Below are 17,307 nucleotides of genomic sequence, written 5' to 3'. Positions count from 1 at the left end.
ATTATTATATAACGTAAGTAGTAGTATATATATATAATTAATATATTATATATACTATATATATATATATATATATATATATNTTGTAGTANACACACACACATATATAAATATATACTTATATATATGCAAGTGTATGTATATATATATATATATATATATAATTATATATGTATATATACATATACATATATATAAATGTGTGTGTGTGTGTGTGTGTGTGTATGTGTGTTTGTGTATGTGTGTGTACCATTCTCGTGCTGAGTAAAGACCCTGCCCGATTCGAATGCGTATACGTGGTTGGTTTATTTGTGCTGTATCCGATGTGCGGATACTGTTATGACCATCTACCTAATGCTGTGTTTTCGACAGTGGAGATATTTAAAGTGCTTATATACAAACTGTGGTTAATGTATTACCTTTATTTGTAATATTAGTAGATAATGTTATGACATGTAAGAAATAGAAGTATGGAATAGAACTCTCGATGCACCACCATTAGTGATTGTATTTGAACACGGAAAAAAATTCACAATTATCAATATAGCGTTGTAGTTGCAAGCAGCAAACATCCCGTGAACTAGGCAGAGAACAACGTTTCAGATGTAACTAAATAGTGATTTATATCGCATATCACAGACTCCCGGTTCATGCTAATCTCGAACTATGCACACGCGCACACATCTGCACAGCTATGTGGATTTCCGTTAGCATGTGCGCTATATATGGACGGTTGAACGTTCATAGTTGTAGTTGCACGTGCTCACGTGTCACAGGGGAAATGAGATTTAACCTTGTAAGACATCCGTGGATGTGTTAAGTTACAATCTAAATATCCAACCTGCCCTACAGTATGAACCGACACAAGTTTAAGTTTTTCTGGCCAAAACATATTTTTGAACCCACGAACCAGGGTGCGCGACGCATAGTTTGCTCACTTGAATAACTCTTTATCACCACAATTGGGTTATAGGGGGCAGTACAGACACACCCTCGACAGAGGAAGATCTCATGAAGACCACAGAACCAGCGATCCCGGTACAACCCGAGAAAGCGCCAGAGCCAATAGAACCGCAAGAAGCTGCTCCAGAACCACAAGAAGTTGCGCCGGAGGAAAAGGAGACCACTACTGCGACAGAGGAACTGGTTACGGAACCTACATATACGCAAGAAGAGATCAAAGGAGCGGTAGAATCAAAACAAACAGAGCCACAACAAGAGAATACCGCCACAGGAGGAGAAGCCGCTGCTGAGGAATTGGTGGCTACTGAAGAGGAGAAAGCCTCTGAGACTGCATCGACTGAAGGTGGGGAGTTATGTGCTAGTGTGTTAAAGCTCAGCCTGTTTCGGATGCATATATGCAGACGAGTACGCGACCACATTGACGTATTTAGAATAAGAATTCGGATAGACCAACTATTGCCATTTTTTCTCAGACTGTTTCGCTACAATTGGATTGGTTGTGTCTACGAACATCCGGAAAGTATCCTGCAATCGACTGCACATAACATGATAAGTCTCATGATCGACCACATATTCACAAGTAGTACATTTAATTGAACGCACATGATACTTGGTACTTAGACTCGAACTCACAAGTTTTAGACTTGAACACACAACTGTATCAAGTATTTCCTATCGAGCACACAGCCATAACAGGTACTTAGACTTCAACACACAATCGTAACAGGTAGTTCTATCCGAACACTTATCCATAGCAAGTGCTTCCAAACGAACACATTTGTAAACAGTACTTATATTTGATCACCAACTTGTATCTATCAAAACCACAGCGGGCGAAGCCACGGCTGCGGCGGAAACCACTGCAACGGCTGATTCATCAGACGCACCTGCCATAGATGTGGACTATCTCGTGTGCAAGAACCCAATTCTGGACACCAACAAATTCAGGGATGGGTATGTACAGGCTTTGGTTCTTCGAAATGCAAGGCAATGGAAATGGGTGATTACTAGGTCAATATGGCGCATCGGCAACTGTAGCTGAGGTAGACCATTTTGTGTGCAAGCACTCAATTCTAGACAGCAGCAGATATAGGGATAGGTGGGTGCAGGCTCCATAACAGTATGAAAGTTCGGCGAGAGCAACTATTAGGATTGTACGGTACATTCGCAGTTGAATCATGTGTGGCTTGTCCTTAGTGCAACCCCGCGGTAGTGAGCACTATCAAATACAGAGACGGTCAGAACAGAGTTGGTTTGAAATGTAAGATGGCTCAGAGAGGGTGATTACTAGCTTTGTATGGACTGTTGGTAATTGCTGTAGGTGTGGATTTTGTCCCGTGCAAAGACCCGATTATGGACAGCAACAGGCCAGGAACAAATATATAACAAGTATCATTAGAAATATAAGGAAATTGAAAATAGTGGATAGGAACTTTCCATCTGCATGCACTTTATGTCACTTCCATATGCTTTCGATGCATACAAATTCATTGTAGTGTGAAGCAACTTCTTTGTAGTGTTCACAAATAATTTGTTTCTCGTATATATTCTGGCTTAGCTTTCATTATTTTGTCTATAAAAAAATTTATCGCAGGAAGGTGATCTCAACAGAGAAGTGGAAAGTAGTTCAAGCGAATGTGCTTCAAAGGCACTTTGACCGATGGATGTACGCCCATGATATCCTGGACAACAAATGCTGGCCTCACCAACTGAACTCCACGCAGGACACCATGGAAGTAAGTGTTATATGTATATATGTGTGTGTGTATGTATATGTGTATATGTATATATATATATGTGTGTGTGTGTGTGTGTTGCTTGTTTGTTTGTTTGTTTGTTTGTTTGTTTGTTTACATATCCATGATTTAAAAAGACACCGGATTGAATCCCTTTTGTCGCCATAGTTTGCCATGCCTTCCTGGTTTAGAACGTGAATCCTTGGTCTCTGATATAATCTGTCTAGAAAAAACGATTCAATACTCTTCTGTATCTGGCGGATTGTCAGATCACTTGAAAAGATGCTTATGCACCCCATACCATGATAGAGTATGAATAGTTAACTCGCGAACTTTCTAGTTCTTCGCATCAATGCGAAGCTACTGAGAAACGATGTCGAAAGTACAGTCAGAACATCCCACATCACCTTTCCTGTCGTCAGCGTAGAGTTACAGTTACACCGCGGATGAAATTGAAAGTATTTTCATATCACACCTGCTTCCTTATCTACAGCATCAATACGGAAATACTGATAGCATATGGAAAGTTAAAGCATTAAACTCCCATTCCACCTTTCATATTTTCTCTATCAATGTGAGCTTACTGATACACTATTGAAATGCACAGTCTTAACACATCACGACATTTCTCTCATCTACAGCATCAATGTGAAGACACTGAGCGCAGTTCTATCTGGAATACCAAGGACTTTATTGGCGATCCATATGCAGCTCCAGAGAAAGGTGAGCATCGTGTTGTGCGATTGTGTGTGTCGAGTTTGAGGAGTGTTTTATTGAAAAAATTGTGTTTAATTTGAATGTGGTGGTGGTTCATGACTGCACATACATCTAACAGGTGAACGTCAGCAAATGTGTATACGTATACATATACATGTATAAAAATATAGTTATTCATCTATTTCTTTACCACAGCTATACATACCCCCTGACAACTTCGTTCTTATGACATATTCTTCGTAATTTCTAATAGTTACTGCAATGCGAAACAGTTGACGCCACAAGATATGTACTATATATTGTATGTGTCTACAGCCTCGTAACAAACTACGCATCTTTCTCGACAGTCACGTTCTCACAACTTCTACCCGATTCGCACAGGCTATTGCAATGCAAAGCAGCTGACACTGCAAGGTGCCACCCATGCCGAGAAACTGGGCGGTATGCTGAAACACGCCTATCTGAATACGGATACGGAAAGCACAGGCACACCCCTGTTTGAGGGTCTATGTACACCTGAGACAGTCTCCTTGTCCAGCGAAGATGCACTGAAGAACCAGCTGACACTGCAGAGTGTGTACAAAGGCCTCTGTGGCGATTTGCCGACGGTGGAGGCGTATCCTGCGGCCAAGGTGTGTCGGAGTGCGCGGATGGTATCTACTTTTAAAATGTAAATGTACCTGTGTATTTGTGTACAAGTACTTAGACGTTTTTGAGGGTGCATATTATTCGTGACTGATATAGTATTTGTGTCTGATCGATCATTGGAGTATTGCGTAGAGCCAGCTACACAAGACGATGACTTATATGCGTACACACCTCATCACAACAACCTCTGTGATTCACTGACTGTGCAGGTGATATCCGACGGAACCCCTAAGCGCAGCACGCCGTTCCACATCTACCCAAAAATCTGCAATGGTACTCAGCTCGCGCGCCTCAACAAGTTAGGGCAGGAGGTGAAGACGACGTCTGCCATGTGGGGCGAGATCTCAGATGTGGCCAAGCAGGTGGCTACCATTGCGGACCACACGAAGACAGTCGAATCAGACACGGAGCGGTCGGCAGGTAGGTAGATCCATTAATAGAGTATTCTTGGAGGGTATGATTCATACGAATAGTCTGTGTGGAGTGAGATCTCGGATATGGCCTTCGAGATGGCTACTGTTTCCGACCACAAAGGCGGTCGAGACGTGCACAGAGCGCTCTGTAGATATGTATATCTATTACAGTTTATTGTTCTTGGTAGATAAATTTCCTTATAACTATCTCGGTTAGGTTCAATGAATGAAAAAAGTCTTCGTTGTAGGTCAAGGCTACAATTATGGCCCTGCAGGTGGCTCGCATTGCTGACCATTCTACAGCGGTCCAGGTGGCTCGCATTGCTGACCATTCTACAGCGGTCCAGGTGGCAGATCACGGAAACATGTCGTTTTATATATCAAGTACATAGCCTACTCACTGCAATAGAGTATGTACAAACCGTTAACAACCACTTCATCTGTATCGGATTAACCAACCAGATTTTCTGGATGTCGTATAGACCTACATGGTATCATTGCGTTTCATGGTCTATCTAACTAACTATCTATCTATTTTTCTCAAATACACCGCTGCCACATAATATTGGTGTACATACGTACCGTTTAATTAATCCTTCCACTGTGTATCGGATTAATTAGAGCTACTGGATGCCGTGTATGACTGCATGGTGTCACATGCGTGTCATGGCCTCGGGGACACGCCCGAGCAATTGGCCAACCTCCACACAGCAAATGCCATAGATGAATATGAGACTAAGTCGTAAGTCTGCCTTTTTTGTGTGTTTAATTGTCGTATATATTTTGTTTTGCGTTGACGCAAATGTCGACAATCGATATATATTTGTTTATTTGTCGTACATTGAATCGTGAGTGTCAATTTCTCGTCCACCGATCGCTGCATGCAGACACTCACAATCGTCTACACACATATATCTCCAAACAGGCGGACGTTCACATTTACATATCTGAAGGAACAAAACCAGACAGAACTCGAACTCTACAGGAAACTCACGTTTGGCTACTACTTCAGAGTATGTGCCTTGTGCTCTCGTTTATGATGAGTCTATATATATATATATATATGTATGTATGTATGTATATATGTGCGTGTGTATATATGCATATATAAATATATATATATGTATGTAAATGTATGTATATATATATATATATATATATATATATACTATGTAGTATGTATGTATATATATTTATATTTATGGGTATTCGTAAACTGTTTGAATTCGCACATATATATCTATATATATATATGAATACATATGTATGTATATATTTATATTTATGTATATATATATATATATATGTATGTATGTATGTTTATATATATATATATTGCAAAATTTGTCCGTTAGTACGGATATAGATGGATTTGTGGATATGTGTGATATCCCAATCAATACTCGACCTGCAATATAATTCTCGAATCTATCCGTCGTGGGCAATTCTGTTCGGTTTAGGATCATTCGCTCGTGAAATTTCATATGCTGCATATTCAACGCTTTTAAAGATCACATTGGATAACCGTTCGGATTCAAAATATTCTTGAAATTCGTTTCTGCACGACAGTTTCTGATGGATAAAATGATGGATGTAACTGAGAAAGCCAAAGGACCCAAACTATCAATCGAGGTATGATTAATTCAATACATATTCCATGTGGGCAACAAATCGGTATATAAGAATATTTTTGAGGTCGATAATAATTTCAGATATGTACATTGCCATTGTAAAAATATAACCCAGTGTGATTGATAATACCTAGGCAATATATTTTGCTGTTTTTAGCTACGGGCACGTCTTTGCTAGTAAATATGTATGTATTTATCTGTTTTTTTTTGTCTGTATGTATCTGTTTTTTATGTATGGATGTATTTCTTTTTGTAAATCGAATTAATCGTCTTTATGGTAGTTCCAATATTTTGCAAACATCAATTGATGCTCACATTCTGCACGGAAATATATATAAGTCTGCTCTGAAAGCGATTATATTTTGATTGGCCATGCATCGTGGACTACATATCAGTCGTGTTGCGCATATATATATATATATGTTTATATGTCTATATCTATATCTATATATATAGTCATACATGCCCGAACAATATTTTACCTGCTATCTGGAGAGACCGAGGTTCAGTGCCTCTCATATGCACCCATAACATCATATATATATATATATATATATATGCGCATCTCAACATGCAGAGTGTTTGTAGTAAGGCCTTTGTTAGATGCATATATTTCTGTGCTGCCTCCTCGCCATGTGCGGGCAAACGCTGACTTATTGTTGTTGTACAATATCGATAAATCACTTATTTATCTGCACTTCCATTTCTACAATGCACACCTTGTGTAACTCATTAATGTTTTGTCTTACTTATACAATTAATAGCTTTTATCGCCCACTCATTGGCCTGTTCGGTCGCATACTGTCACGCCCTATCTTGGTGAGGATTTCAATATGGTCAGCCATATTCTTATTCTTCGCTCGAGCGCCGTGCTTCTTACGGCTGATTACATCAAACCCTTCACGTATTTGGTCACATTACACATATAGCCGCTCACTTATTCCGTTTTATACTTAGAGCTTATTCTCACCACCTCATCTCTTATTCCGTCATGTCCTCTTCGTATGTATACAGGTGGTTGCAGATTCCACTCTCACGACTGTCTTGGCTATGCTGAGCGCTAGGGATTCAAAGACACATGAACACCGCCCACCATGGGGAAGCACCATAGTCTTTGAAGTGTATCAGGTAGTCGAAGTTTGTAGCTAATTTATTATAAGTATCTCCCATGATTCTGGTACATGCTATTACATGCCAAAGCAATATATATATATGTATATCTATTTATTTGTTTATTTGTTTATTTATTTATTTATTTATTTATTATGTATATATATATATATACATATATCGACTGTAACATTCAAAAACCACATATGCATATATATATATATATACATTATTATGTAATAGTTTTTGTGAATTATCGAACTGAGCAAATCTGGGGGGTTTTTTACCAAAGTAGCGTTATGTGAGAAGGTAAATAGCATCTTGAAATTCGGTTTCGTTATCACAGCTGAAGTATTTTTATTAATCTTTAGTTGTTATCGAGTATGATATGGTTTCCTATTCAATCGCATCGCTGTTCTCATAAAAGGCAATGTGCAATGGTTCTACTATATGTATGTAGTACTAATAGAATTCATTGTACATTTTATATCTCTAGAGTGTTGATACTTCAGCAGAGGCTGTCAGCGACGAGGGCACCAACGTGGTGAAAGAATATGCCGTGGGGGTGACCTACAACGGCAACTTGCTCGATGTAAGGCCTATACGTTATTCTTCGTATTGGCTTGTGGGAGTTATATGCTGTACGACAACGCATGTTATGATACTGTTCGTATATGTTCGTTCTGTCTGTCCGACATTAAAGCTGGAGTATCGCGGCATAAACTAATTAGTCTTATTGTATATCGTTCGGGATAGGTGTGTAACTGTTAGATCATCAATATCACTCCATGCCAAGAGTGCTGAACAAACAGCTGTTCTGTGTGCGTTTGTCACATATAGCCTCTCATACTTGACCACTCCTGTGCTGGAAAAAACGTCAGTTGGGTGCCTATACCAGTATTCCTTGTCGTTTAGTCTAGACACCTATATATTCAAACACCCTCACTCCGTGAGCTCTCAGGTCAGTGAACCTAACGAGAATCAGGGCCTACTTGACTGCGCGCATTGCACATGACAACGCAAATAGTTGTCCTGAATGGACAGTGATTCCGAATCCGCTCTCCTTTCTTTTTGAGGTGATCTCTAAGTGAGCTATTTATGAATCATCACATATACCTATGCAGTTCTTTTATACCCAAACACCCTCGCCCCCTTGTACTCTCAGGTCTGTGAACCCAACGATAACGCAGACTTACCCGATGGTGCATGCACATGGCAACAATGGATGGAATTGGTAGAGGTACTCAGCCCTTCGCCAGAGGAATGTCCCACCTTCTACATATACTATGGGAAAGTACAGTGAAAGGTATAGTGGTCATCGACCAGCAAGAAGACAAGCCCATGTTGGGAGCTTGTACATATGAGGAGACAAAGCAATGCATATATCAATAAATTTAGTAAGGAGCACATGCGGGACGGTCATTTGCTGAAACCTGTCCTTTATACTCAAATTTTAGTTACTGCATACGCTGCAGTCTCCGATGGCCTGGTAGTGATTCGAATGTTGGTATATTATTAGTATGGAAATCTGGCATCTCTGTACCATGCCGGGTTAAAACTGTCGAATCGTGCTATGCAAATAACTGTTCGTAGTACCAAATAGACGCGTGACTTCACTGATTTGATACCCATTGGGTATGTTCATTAGCCCCATTAACCTCAAACGCTACAGTACAGTTTTTTGCTTCCATTCTGCGACCAATCTATTTGTTTCTAGGGCTCGGTTTCCTAGAGTTCGGTCGACAGCACCGAGTATTCCTCTTACTAGATTGCGATAATATAGGGATATCAATATTTCTTACGGGTTTTTGGAACAACCTGGTAATTAGCGAGTCCTCGGATCTGAAATCGATAGACACTGCTGCTATGGAAGTTTATGTAAATACAGTCTTAAAGCGTGCACTATACTAAGTTATTTTCTATCCTAGGATCATCACAGGTCGATTGAGCCAATATCGGATTCAGACAGTTCAGATCCACAGTCAGGTCTGTTCGCCTTTCGAGCTCTTAGTGACGATTTGCTGCTCTGTAGGTTTGATGTGTTCACCTCGTAGTTGCCGATTTTGAGTTTCGATGCGGAGTTGAGTTCTGAAGCGGTTTCATCTGGGAGTTGGCGCGATATAGTAAGGGACGTTGCAAAACTGTGGGGATCTTCCTTACTGCAGGTTCGAGCGCTTTTTGCAGTAGATTCCTTTCCGAACCACAGCATGAAGAATGGTGGGCTGGGAGTGTAAAGCACAGTAGGAATGTGTGGCCAAGCAAGGTTGGTTGGGGTGACGAATGTACCGAGCAGTTTATCCCAAAGAGAGAATCGCTTGCCGAAATTTCCGATATTGTGTGTGTGGTGGTGGTTGTGGTCGATGGCGCGGAGTTCGATGCCAAGTAATCTGGTGATGAGTGAACTGGAATTAATATTATTGATTCTCCGTGCCACGATGGATAGGTGCGACTTCTATATGGACCAATCCCATCCGCCAAAAGCTCGAACCTGATAACAGTACGACTATTTTTAATATCACTTGAATACAAATTATGCAAAGTTATCAACATTTGGTATCGAGTGTGGCTTACCTGGGAACTTGTATCAGTATTGTGAATGACGATTCACCTGTGACAGATCCGGAGTGACCCGCTGAAAAATGCATTATTATTATATTTTTTTAACAAAATTACGACGCGGTTTGCCATGTGATGGATATACACATGGAATGCGCTTTCGAAAATGGGTGAAATGTTTCATTTAGAAGGCTATGGAAATATGCAGTATTCAGAACAGGTGGAGTGCGGATGACTTTGCTTACCCAGTTCACCAAGGACTTTGTACGCCATCATGAGTTGGAATTCGAATTGCGAGAACTGAGGCACCACTGCCAATTTGCAACAAGAGACGGTCGTTGGTTCGATGGTACGGTAGTGTCAGAATTAGAAAGGTGCAACGCAATTAAAGTACCTTACAAAACATGTGTTATCAACTGAGTCTTTTTTAAAGAGATTTGCAAGGCAGTACTTTCAGACCATGCCCACATTCAGGTATATGGAAATAATGCAAAAACACATACGCAAGCTGCTTGGGTTAATGCAAAAGCACATACGCAAGCTGCTTGGGTGACTTACGCATGCAGGCTAACACGCACGGAACAAAATTGTTAAGTGCAACGTCTATTGGATTCTGGAGATGTGCGCTCAATACGGTGACATAGCGGTGCCTGTGGTGTTCCTTATGCGCCAATCTGTAGAGCCAGGGGTACGCATGTACGATTCTGTGTGCCGCGTAGAAGCCCAAGTCAAACAGTATTTCCCACGCGAAGAGTTTTGCCACGAAGTGTACCACAGATAGCAAACCTGTACTGTAACCTAATCAAAATTTTACGCGTTTCGTCAGCAGAGACAAGCAAAATCGACATGTGGCTGGGTACAAGCTTGGTCCTAAGTGCTGGGCATGCTGAAGATATTTGTCTCAGAAAAGAAATGAACAAACATTCGAACCTCAGATCTATGACTATTTTGATCGCACACATACTAAACATGGCATCACGGTAAGAAAGGTCCAGGCGAGGTTTGCGTTAGTAATGAAGGTACCTGATCCGTTCGTGCTTGGTGGGACCGCGGCGAATCCGACAAAGTGCATAACAGCATATTCCTCTAGAGTATCCACAACACTAGCGATTGGGAATAGACAAAGGGTGTGGGTCTGAGTTACCTTACCCAACACGAATTACAAATGTATTCAATTCACTCGTGAATATAGCTTTTCACAAAAAGGTACACATGTATAAACTTCAGTCGAGCGGAATATTATACTGGAATACTGTACAAATACAACCCTGAATTCTCACCAATTTACAACAAGCATCCTCAAGAGTAAGTTGAACACTTCGCTCCACGCCAACTCTGTCGTCTCCGGTGGGTTGTAACTTTTCATCGTTTTAGCCCACAGATACACGGTGGCTGATAAAGCACAAATTTGAAATTGTCAAGGTATTCGGTGTATATGATATCATGAACGTGTTGTGTTAGTGCCAAATATCCTGCATGTTGAGCAGGAGGCTAACGGGTCGATAATCACACGCATGCTATGCAAAAAAAACGGGAAAAACAAACACTTTTTGCCATATCAGGTGTTGCAAGCGACATACCAGTGGCAACTATGTCTCGCAACAGGGAAGCAAGGTAAATCATAGTAACCTCCGACCGGTGGCTGCACGGTTGATCGGAACATCTCATCGAATTGGCGACAGTGTAAGTGAGTGTAGCTATCAGATAGGCTTGAGCATTAGCACCGATATATTGTACAAGCTGCAAGTGGAGACCTACTGGTCTCGCCGTCCTCCAGGCTTTAGCGGACGATGTATGTTTCAGTTCGGGCTCCGCAGCTTCCAATAAAACTGACATACTGCGCTACGCTATGATCGCAACCTAATGTATAAGATTTTATCATTGCAAGGCGGTATATATAAACAATATATATAAACACGCATTCGTTGGTTAGGGATACATAATCAGATCCTGTCGTGAACACTGCTATCGTCCACAAACAAGCTGGAAATGCCCTCGATTTAAAACAAAACATAAAACTGTAGCATGTTGGATCAAAAAAATGTGCCCCGGTAGATTGTTGGGATGATATGAATATTCCGAGTTCTATTTGTTTTGAAACAAATGTGTTTCTCAACAATGCAAGTGGCTAGTGGTTGGCAGCGCTGATTACTATCGGTAGGGATGGTATCCCAACAGGGACAATTTCACATGATTTAATCGAATTTGGACACCTGTTTGAACCTCTGTGAAAGATATATTTAATACTACTAAAGTGGATATGCTATGTGAATCGTTCACATGACACATATGAATCATCTGCCTATTTGTTGAAACTGACAGCTGTTTGTTCGGCTGCGGTGCTTGTTGCACGAAGTGTGCATTCAGAAGTCTAATACACTAAACGACTCATAGCTCTTAGCCAATAGGCAGTGAGAGTATCTGTACTAAATAATTGATATTTGCGTATCTTGTAACAACATGAGCTTTATTTCGAACATTGCAGATAAAAATGCTAAGTTGTTAAAAATCACAGATTCAAGTACAACCTCGCCTACTAGTAGACGATGACCAATATGTCAAAGAGCGATGAAGGTATTTTAAAATTTTAATGACTATACTCAAGGTCTCCTAAAGGTCTCAAACTGTAACTAAAAAGTAAAAAGTAGGCGTTTCTTCAGACTTCATGACTCATCGAAATCGCTCTCGGACTCTGACATTTCAGATTCAGCATCAATTACTCTGCTTGTCCTCTGGAATCTTAACGACGGCCGCCTGCCGTAAGATCTATAAATCTTTTCTGCGTCGGTCTTAATTCCAGTTTTGGACTCAAGTTCCAGAAGTTTCTTATCGATACATTGGCGCGAGGTGAGTGACGTCGCGAAACTGTGGGAACCCTCCTTGCTGCTATTTCGAGACTTTTTTTCAGTTGGTGCCTTTCCGAACCACTGCATAAAAAATGGTGGGCTGGGAGTGTAGAGCACAGTCGGAATGTGTGGCCAAGCAAGGTTGGTTGGGGTGACGAATGTACCGAGCAGTTTATCCCAAAGAGAGAATCGCTTGCCGAAATTTCCGATATTGTGTGTGTGGTGGTGGTTGTGGTCGATAGTGCGAAGTTCGATGCCAAGCAATCTGACAAATGAACGGATGATAGAAGTACTGTTTAGAAGTAAGTGCGGATGATTGAAGGAATCACTACTTAGAAGTGCGTACTACTTAAGTTTCACGCACAAGGGTAGACGACATACTCCCAATGGTCGAGAACATCAGACTCTGCTATGTCTGGAGGTTCTCTATCTGCGAGACTCTTGCAGTTCCGCTGACTGTCACCTGGGATACTTGAAACCTATCATAGAATTCACCATCAACACATGTAACGGGGTGTAAATGAGACCTACCTTGGGACTTGGACCAGAATCGGAAACGAGGATTGCTCTGTTACCGCGCCAGTGTGGCCAGCTGATAAATATGATAGAGTGGAGTTATGTCAGGTGGTGGGACAAAAAAACCCCCAATTGTAAAGAATTGAAGAATCGGTTTATACGTTTGAAACCGGACTGTGCGTGACTTTGCTTACCCAATTCACCCAAAACTTTGTACGCCATTACGAGTTGGAATTCGAATGGCGAGAATCGGGGCACCACTGTCGTGTGTTGAGAAGGAGATCAAGAGTTTGATTAGTCAGGGTATTCAAAGCGTACAACGTAAACAAAATACATGTGATGAGAATTGGAGAGTGTGCAGTATATACACGTACAATAGGTGTAGTTTTTGCAATTTTTAGATACGTGCAAACTCAGCAGGCGACTTACGAAAACAGGCTAGCACGCACGGAATCAGATTGTTGAGTGTACCGTCGATTGGATTCTGGAGATGCGTGGTCAGTACAGTGACGTAGCGGTGGCTGTGGTGTTCTTTATGTGCCAATCTATATAGCCAGGGATAGGCGTGTACAGTCCTATGCGCCATGTAAAAGCCCAAATCGAACAGTATCTCCCACGCGAAGAGTTTGGCTGCAAAGGCCGGTACCGAGAGCACAGCTGCGTCGTATCCTAATCAGAATGGAGTGTGTGGATAGCAGAAGTATGAGAAGCACTGCTTTGCGAAGGGCGTGAATAGGAGATGTATATATGACTATGTCATATGTAGTCGTAGTATCAAAATTGTGGTGTATAAGAGTTATAACGGAAATATACAGTAAATCGTTGTTAAAAAAGACCGTAGCATAGAAATAGTCCAACGATTTCATACATCCGTTAACAGCCTTCTGCACAATCCCGTGCCTCCAGTGCATTATGTTTATCAGACAGGTTTTCTACTGCCTTAATCGTTTCTATTGTTCATAAACGAAGATTGTGAATACCTGTTTTATTCGTGGTTGATTGGACCGAGGCGAATCCGACGTAGTGGGTTACAACGTACTCCTCTAGAGTGTCAACAACACTGGCGAATAGCAATAGTAACAAAGTATAAATAAGATCGTAAAAGGCAGAACAAATATTAATCACCCGCTGGAGCGTTCAAGAGGATGCAATTTTTTGCGTGATGCAAGTTGACAACTATGATATTCTACTGGAAGAATGCGACTCTAAAACTCACCTATTTACGATCAGCATCTTCAAGAGTATATGGAACACTTCGATCCATGCCAACTCCGCCTTCTCCGGTGGGTTGTAGCTCTTTTTTGTTTTCGCCCATAGATACACGGTGGCTAGTATAATACACGTGGTAGAAACAAATTAGATTATGTTCCGGAGACGTATATGAATCATCAATACCTGCCCGTAACATCACATGCATGAGTGTGAAATGTGAGTGGCGGTTACATTCTAAGAAGAAGTTGTATGTAGCAGCTTCGTAAGTGGTTATATCGGAGCTATGGTCGCGTATGACATAAGAAGTATAACATACCGGTACCAACTATATTGCGCATTAGGGAAGCTAGGTAGAGTATGGTGGCCTCGGACCGATGGTCGTGCGTGTGATCGTTGCCTTTCATCAAGTATATCACATTGTATGTGAGCGTAGCTAATAAATAGGCCTGTAAATTGGCAGCGATATACTGTGTCAGTTGCAAGAGGGGGCGTGCTGGTTTCGCATTCCTCCAGGTCTTAGCTGGAGATTCGTCTTGTTGTAGCTTGGATACCATAGCTTCAGGCAGTTCTGGCATATCACGTAGCAATAGTGATGTAACTGACTGCGAGAAACGAAATATATGAGAACAAGCGTTGGAAGGTGTGCTATACAAATCAAATCCTGTCAAGAACTCTGCTTGTACCTATTTGACATACAATTTGGCCAACCACCAATATATGCCTTTTTGTGGGAACCATCATCATTTAAGCGATGCATGTTGGATATGCGGTGTACACTGCCATGATGTTGGGCAAGAGACCTGAAAACAATGCTGGGGTTAACTGTCGCATTTAGCCCAAAACACAAGGTTTTCTATTTCATTCGAAATGATTTTTTTTCCAGCAGTATACAAGTGGCAGGATATTCGTGTTTTCTATGGCATACGCTTATTCGCAATACTGAATTGTTCCTGTGTACGTTATCAAATGTGTTCAATGTGTACATCTAACACTTTAGTGATCTATTTATAGTACAATCATCAGCGGGCTCAAGAATAGCAGAAACTTACAATAATAGTCTACGATCCCGTGATTCAGTCAGTTTTTTTATATACGATTATACAGACGGACAAGGCAAGCTTGATTTGGTCTTATACAAGGTAACAGTCGCCGTAGTGAGCGATTAACTCATCCATTGACGAGGCACCCTTTCTTTAAGCGAAATCATTTCGTGACGTAGCATCCTGCAATACTGTCAAAACAGACTTACTATCAAGTGCCTGATCTCGTACGATTTTATTCAGTACATTCTCCCGTCACAGCAAGCTTTCTACGCCGAGATGTACTCATTCAACCCTTCCACTGAAGAAAACGTCGATGCTAACCACACCGTACTGTGCCTAGTCACAGACCGGTCTGAGAGCATGGAGATGATGGAAGGCGAGGTAGTGACTGGCATCAACTCGTATCTCGAAGAGCAACGGCGCACCAATGCCACAGACAACCTCAGAACAACCTTGGTCTTTGTACGCTTCAACCATATGCCTGAGTTGGTATGGTCCGGTGTGGATCTAAGGTATCTCCGCCCCGTTGTATACTCCGATGCATTGCCACGAGGGAGCACTGCTTTGCACGATGGTATTGCAGAAGGTATGAAACACACCTGTGAGCTTCTCCAGCGGTTACCAAGCTTACCCTCTAAAGTGATCATGTTCATATTAACCGATGGGGAAGAAAACTCATCCCGGTCGTGGAATGCAGACCAGATTGCACTTGATCTTAAAAACCGCTTTGGAGGCTACCGGGAAAGCCCACACTCGTATGCGCCGCGGACAGCCAAAGGCATATACTGCGGAGGATAAGTACTCCGCGATTAACTCGAATGAATTATGAATTTATTTGGATGAATTATGAACTGCATTAAATATTTACACACAGAGAGAGAGAGGTGGGGGGGGGGGGGGGGGGGATCCGGTATTCCGAAGTACATAGCAGATTTTTTCAAGCGGTCACAGCAAGAGAGAGGGGAGGGATTATGTATTCCGATGTAGCAAATTTTTCAAGCGGTCTCGGCTGTATGTACTGCTCACATATCCCTGCTGGCAGCCCGTACATAACAAGATGGATACTTGCCATCACGACGCGATGCAGCCCAACCAAGTATTATCCACGTACATACGTAAATACATAAAGACTGTCAGGATAAAAAACTCGAACATATCATACGTGAAGTCGCGAACAGGTGTACATATTTTTATCAGGTCTTAAAATACGTAATTAAAATCAGCGTGACAGCCATTTTGAAATTGTGAACACCATTCCATAGCCTTCTGAAAATTGAACAGAACGCACTAAAAAAAAAATACACACCTTCACGGATGGTAGCGCTACATAAATATAAATATACAACTTTTGAACAGTTCACAGGTCATATAACATTACCGTGGTAAATACTCTTTACGCTAGTATCTAGCATGTATCCTTTAAGCACTTTAAGTCGGCGCACTTGCCACGCCACGATGTGGTCAATACAAAGACGGCCATTGAGCTCAAATAATCAGGTGAGACTTGTCTGTATACACTACACCTGTGCATCGCTATACCCGCATGTAAGCACTTGTATCTGAGTGTTTGTTACAATACCAATAGAGAAGACTGTAGAGTTCTTCTAGCCGTGACTGAGGTATAAGACATACACTACACAAAGCATTGTACGATATTGATACCGTGTACATACTCCAAAAAATTGTTTAATGTACATATATGACTATTCACATACGAATACTTCCGTTCGTAAATGAGTGAATTTGAGCGTGAAATAACTCTATCATAGATGCGTACATGTGAAATTTAATATTAAAATGTGTGTGCATAAATATAAATAAGATCAATTTAAATACATATATAGATATTAATAGATACATATTTATTTGTATATATATATATATATATATATATGTATGTATCTATGTATCTATGT

General features: G+C 41.1%; 5 protein-coding genes across 6 annotated transcripts in view; 3 read left to right on the top strand and 2 right to left on the bottom strand.

The window, feature by feature from the left end:
- Positions 1 to 853: 853 nt before the first annotated feature.
- SARC_08266 (hypothetical protein) lies at positions 854 to 8,652 on the top strand (the record flags this gene model as incomplete). Its single annotated transcript, XM_014297771.1, has 13 exons — positions 854 to 914; positions 974 to 1,306; positions 1,794 to 1,917; positions 2,558 to 2,699; positions 3,341 to 3,422; positions 3,798 to 4,048; positions 4,274 to 4,484; positions 5,099 to 5,219; positions 5,403 to 5,490; positions 6,047 to 6,109; positions 7,123 to 7,236; positions 7,715 to 7,810; positions 8,384 to 8,652. 13 exons carry the CDS (start codon positions 854 to 856, stop codon positions 8,519 to 8,521), a joined length of 1,824 nt encoding a protein of 607 aa, XP_014153246.1. The 3' UTR covers positions 8,522 to 8,652.
- A 499-nt stretch (positions 8,653 to 9,151) lies between these two features.
- On the bottom strand, positions 9,152 to 11,610 carry SARC_08265 (hypothetical protein; the record flags this gene model as incomplete). The annotated part of the gene is made up of 7 exons (XM_014297770.1): positions 9,152 to 9,605; positions 9,790 to 9,850; positions 10,020 to 10,085; positions 10,333 to 10,572; positions 10,798 to 10,877; positions 11,055 to 11,166; positions 11,355 to 11,610. The coding sequence occupies 7 exons, from the start codon at positions 11,608 to 11,610 to the stop codon at positions 9,152 to 9,154; spliced, it is 1,269 nt and encodes a 422-aa protein (XP_014153245.1).
- An 827-nt stretch (positions 11,611 to 12,437) lies between these two features.
- Positions 12,438 to 14,902, bottom strand: SARC_08264 (hypothetical protein; the record flags this gene model as incomplete). Its single annotated transcript, XM_014297769.1, has 7 exons — positions 12,438 to 12,885; positions 13,152 to 13,212; positions 13,331 to 13,396; positions 13,566 to 13,805; positions 14,117 to 14,196; positions 14,353 to 14,464; positions 14,665 to 14,902. 7 exons carry the CDS (start codon positions 14,900 to 14,902, stop codon positions 12,438 to 12,440), a joined length of 1,245 nt encoding a protein of 414 aa, XP_014153244.1.
- A 632-nt stretch (positions 14,903 to 15,534) lies between these two features.
- On the top strand, positions 15,535 to 16,259 carry SARC_08263 (hypothetical protein). The gene has a single exon (XM_014297768.1). The coding sequence runs from the start codon at positions 15,668 to 15,670 to the stop codon at positions 16,187 to 16,189; it is 522 nt and encodes a 173-aa protein (XP_014153243.1). The 5' UTR covers positions 15,535 to 15,667; the 3' UTR covers positions 16,190 to 16,259.
- Positions 16,260 to 16,758: 499 nt separating this feature from the next.
- The window catches only part of SARC_08262, a 3,343-nt gene continuing 2,794 nt past the window's right edge, over positions 16,759 to 17,307 (top strand). For both annotated transcript variants that reach the window (XM_014297767.1, XM_014297766.1), the window contains exon 1: positions 16,759 to 16,888. In XM_014297767.1, coding sequence (XP_014153242.1) covers positions 16,802 to 16,888 — 87 coding nt within the window. In that variant the 5' untranslated portion in view covers positions 16,759 to 16,801. The remainder of the gene's footprint in view (positions 16,889 to 17,307) is intronic.

The sequence above is a fragment of the Sphaeroforma arctica genome (genome assembly GCF_001186125.1).
Source record: "Sphaeroforma arctica JP610 unplaced genomic scaffold supercont1.726, whole genome shotgun sequence".
In the NCBI taxonomy this organism is placed as follows: Eukaryota; class Ichthyosporea; order Ichthyophonida; genus Sphaeroforma; species Sphaeroforma arctica.
The sequence above is the reverse complement of the archived record's forward strand: the minus strand, read 5'-3'. Positions and strand labels throughout refer to the sequence as shown.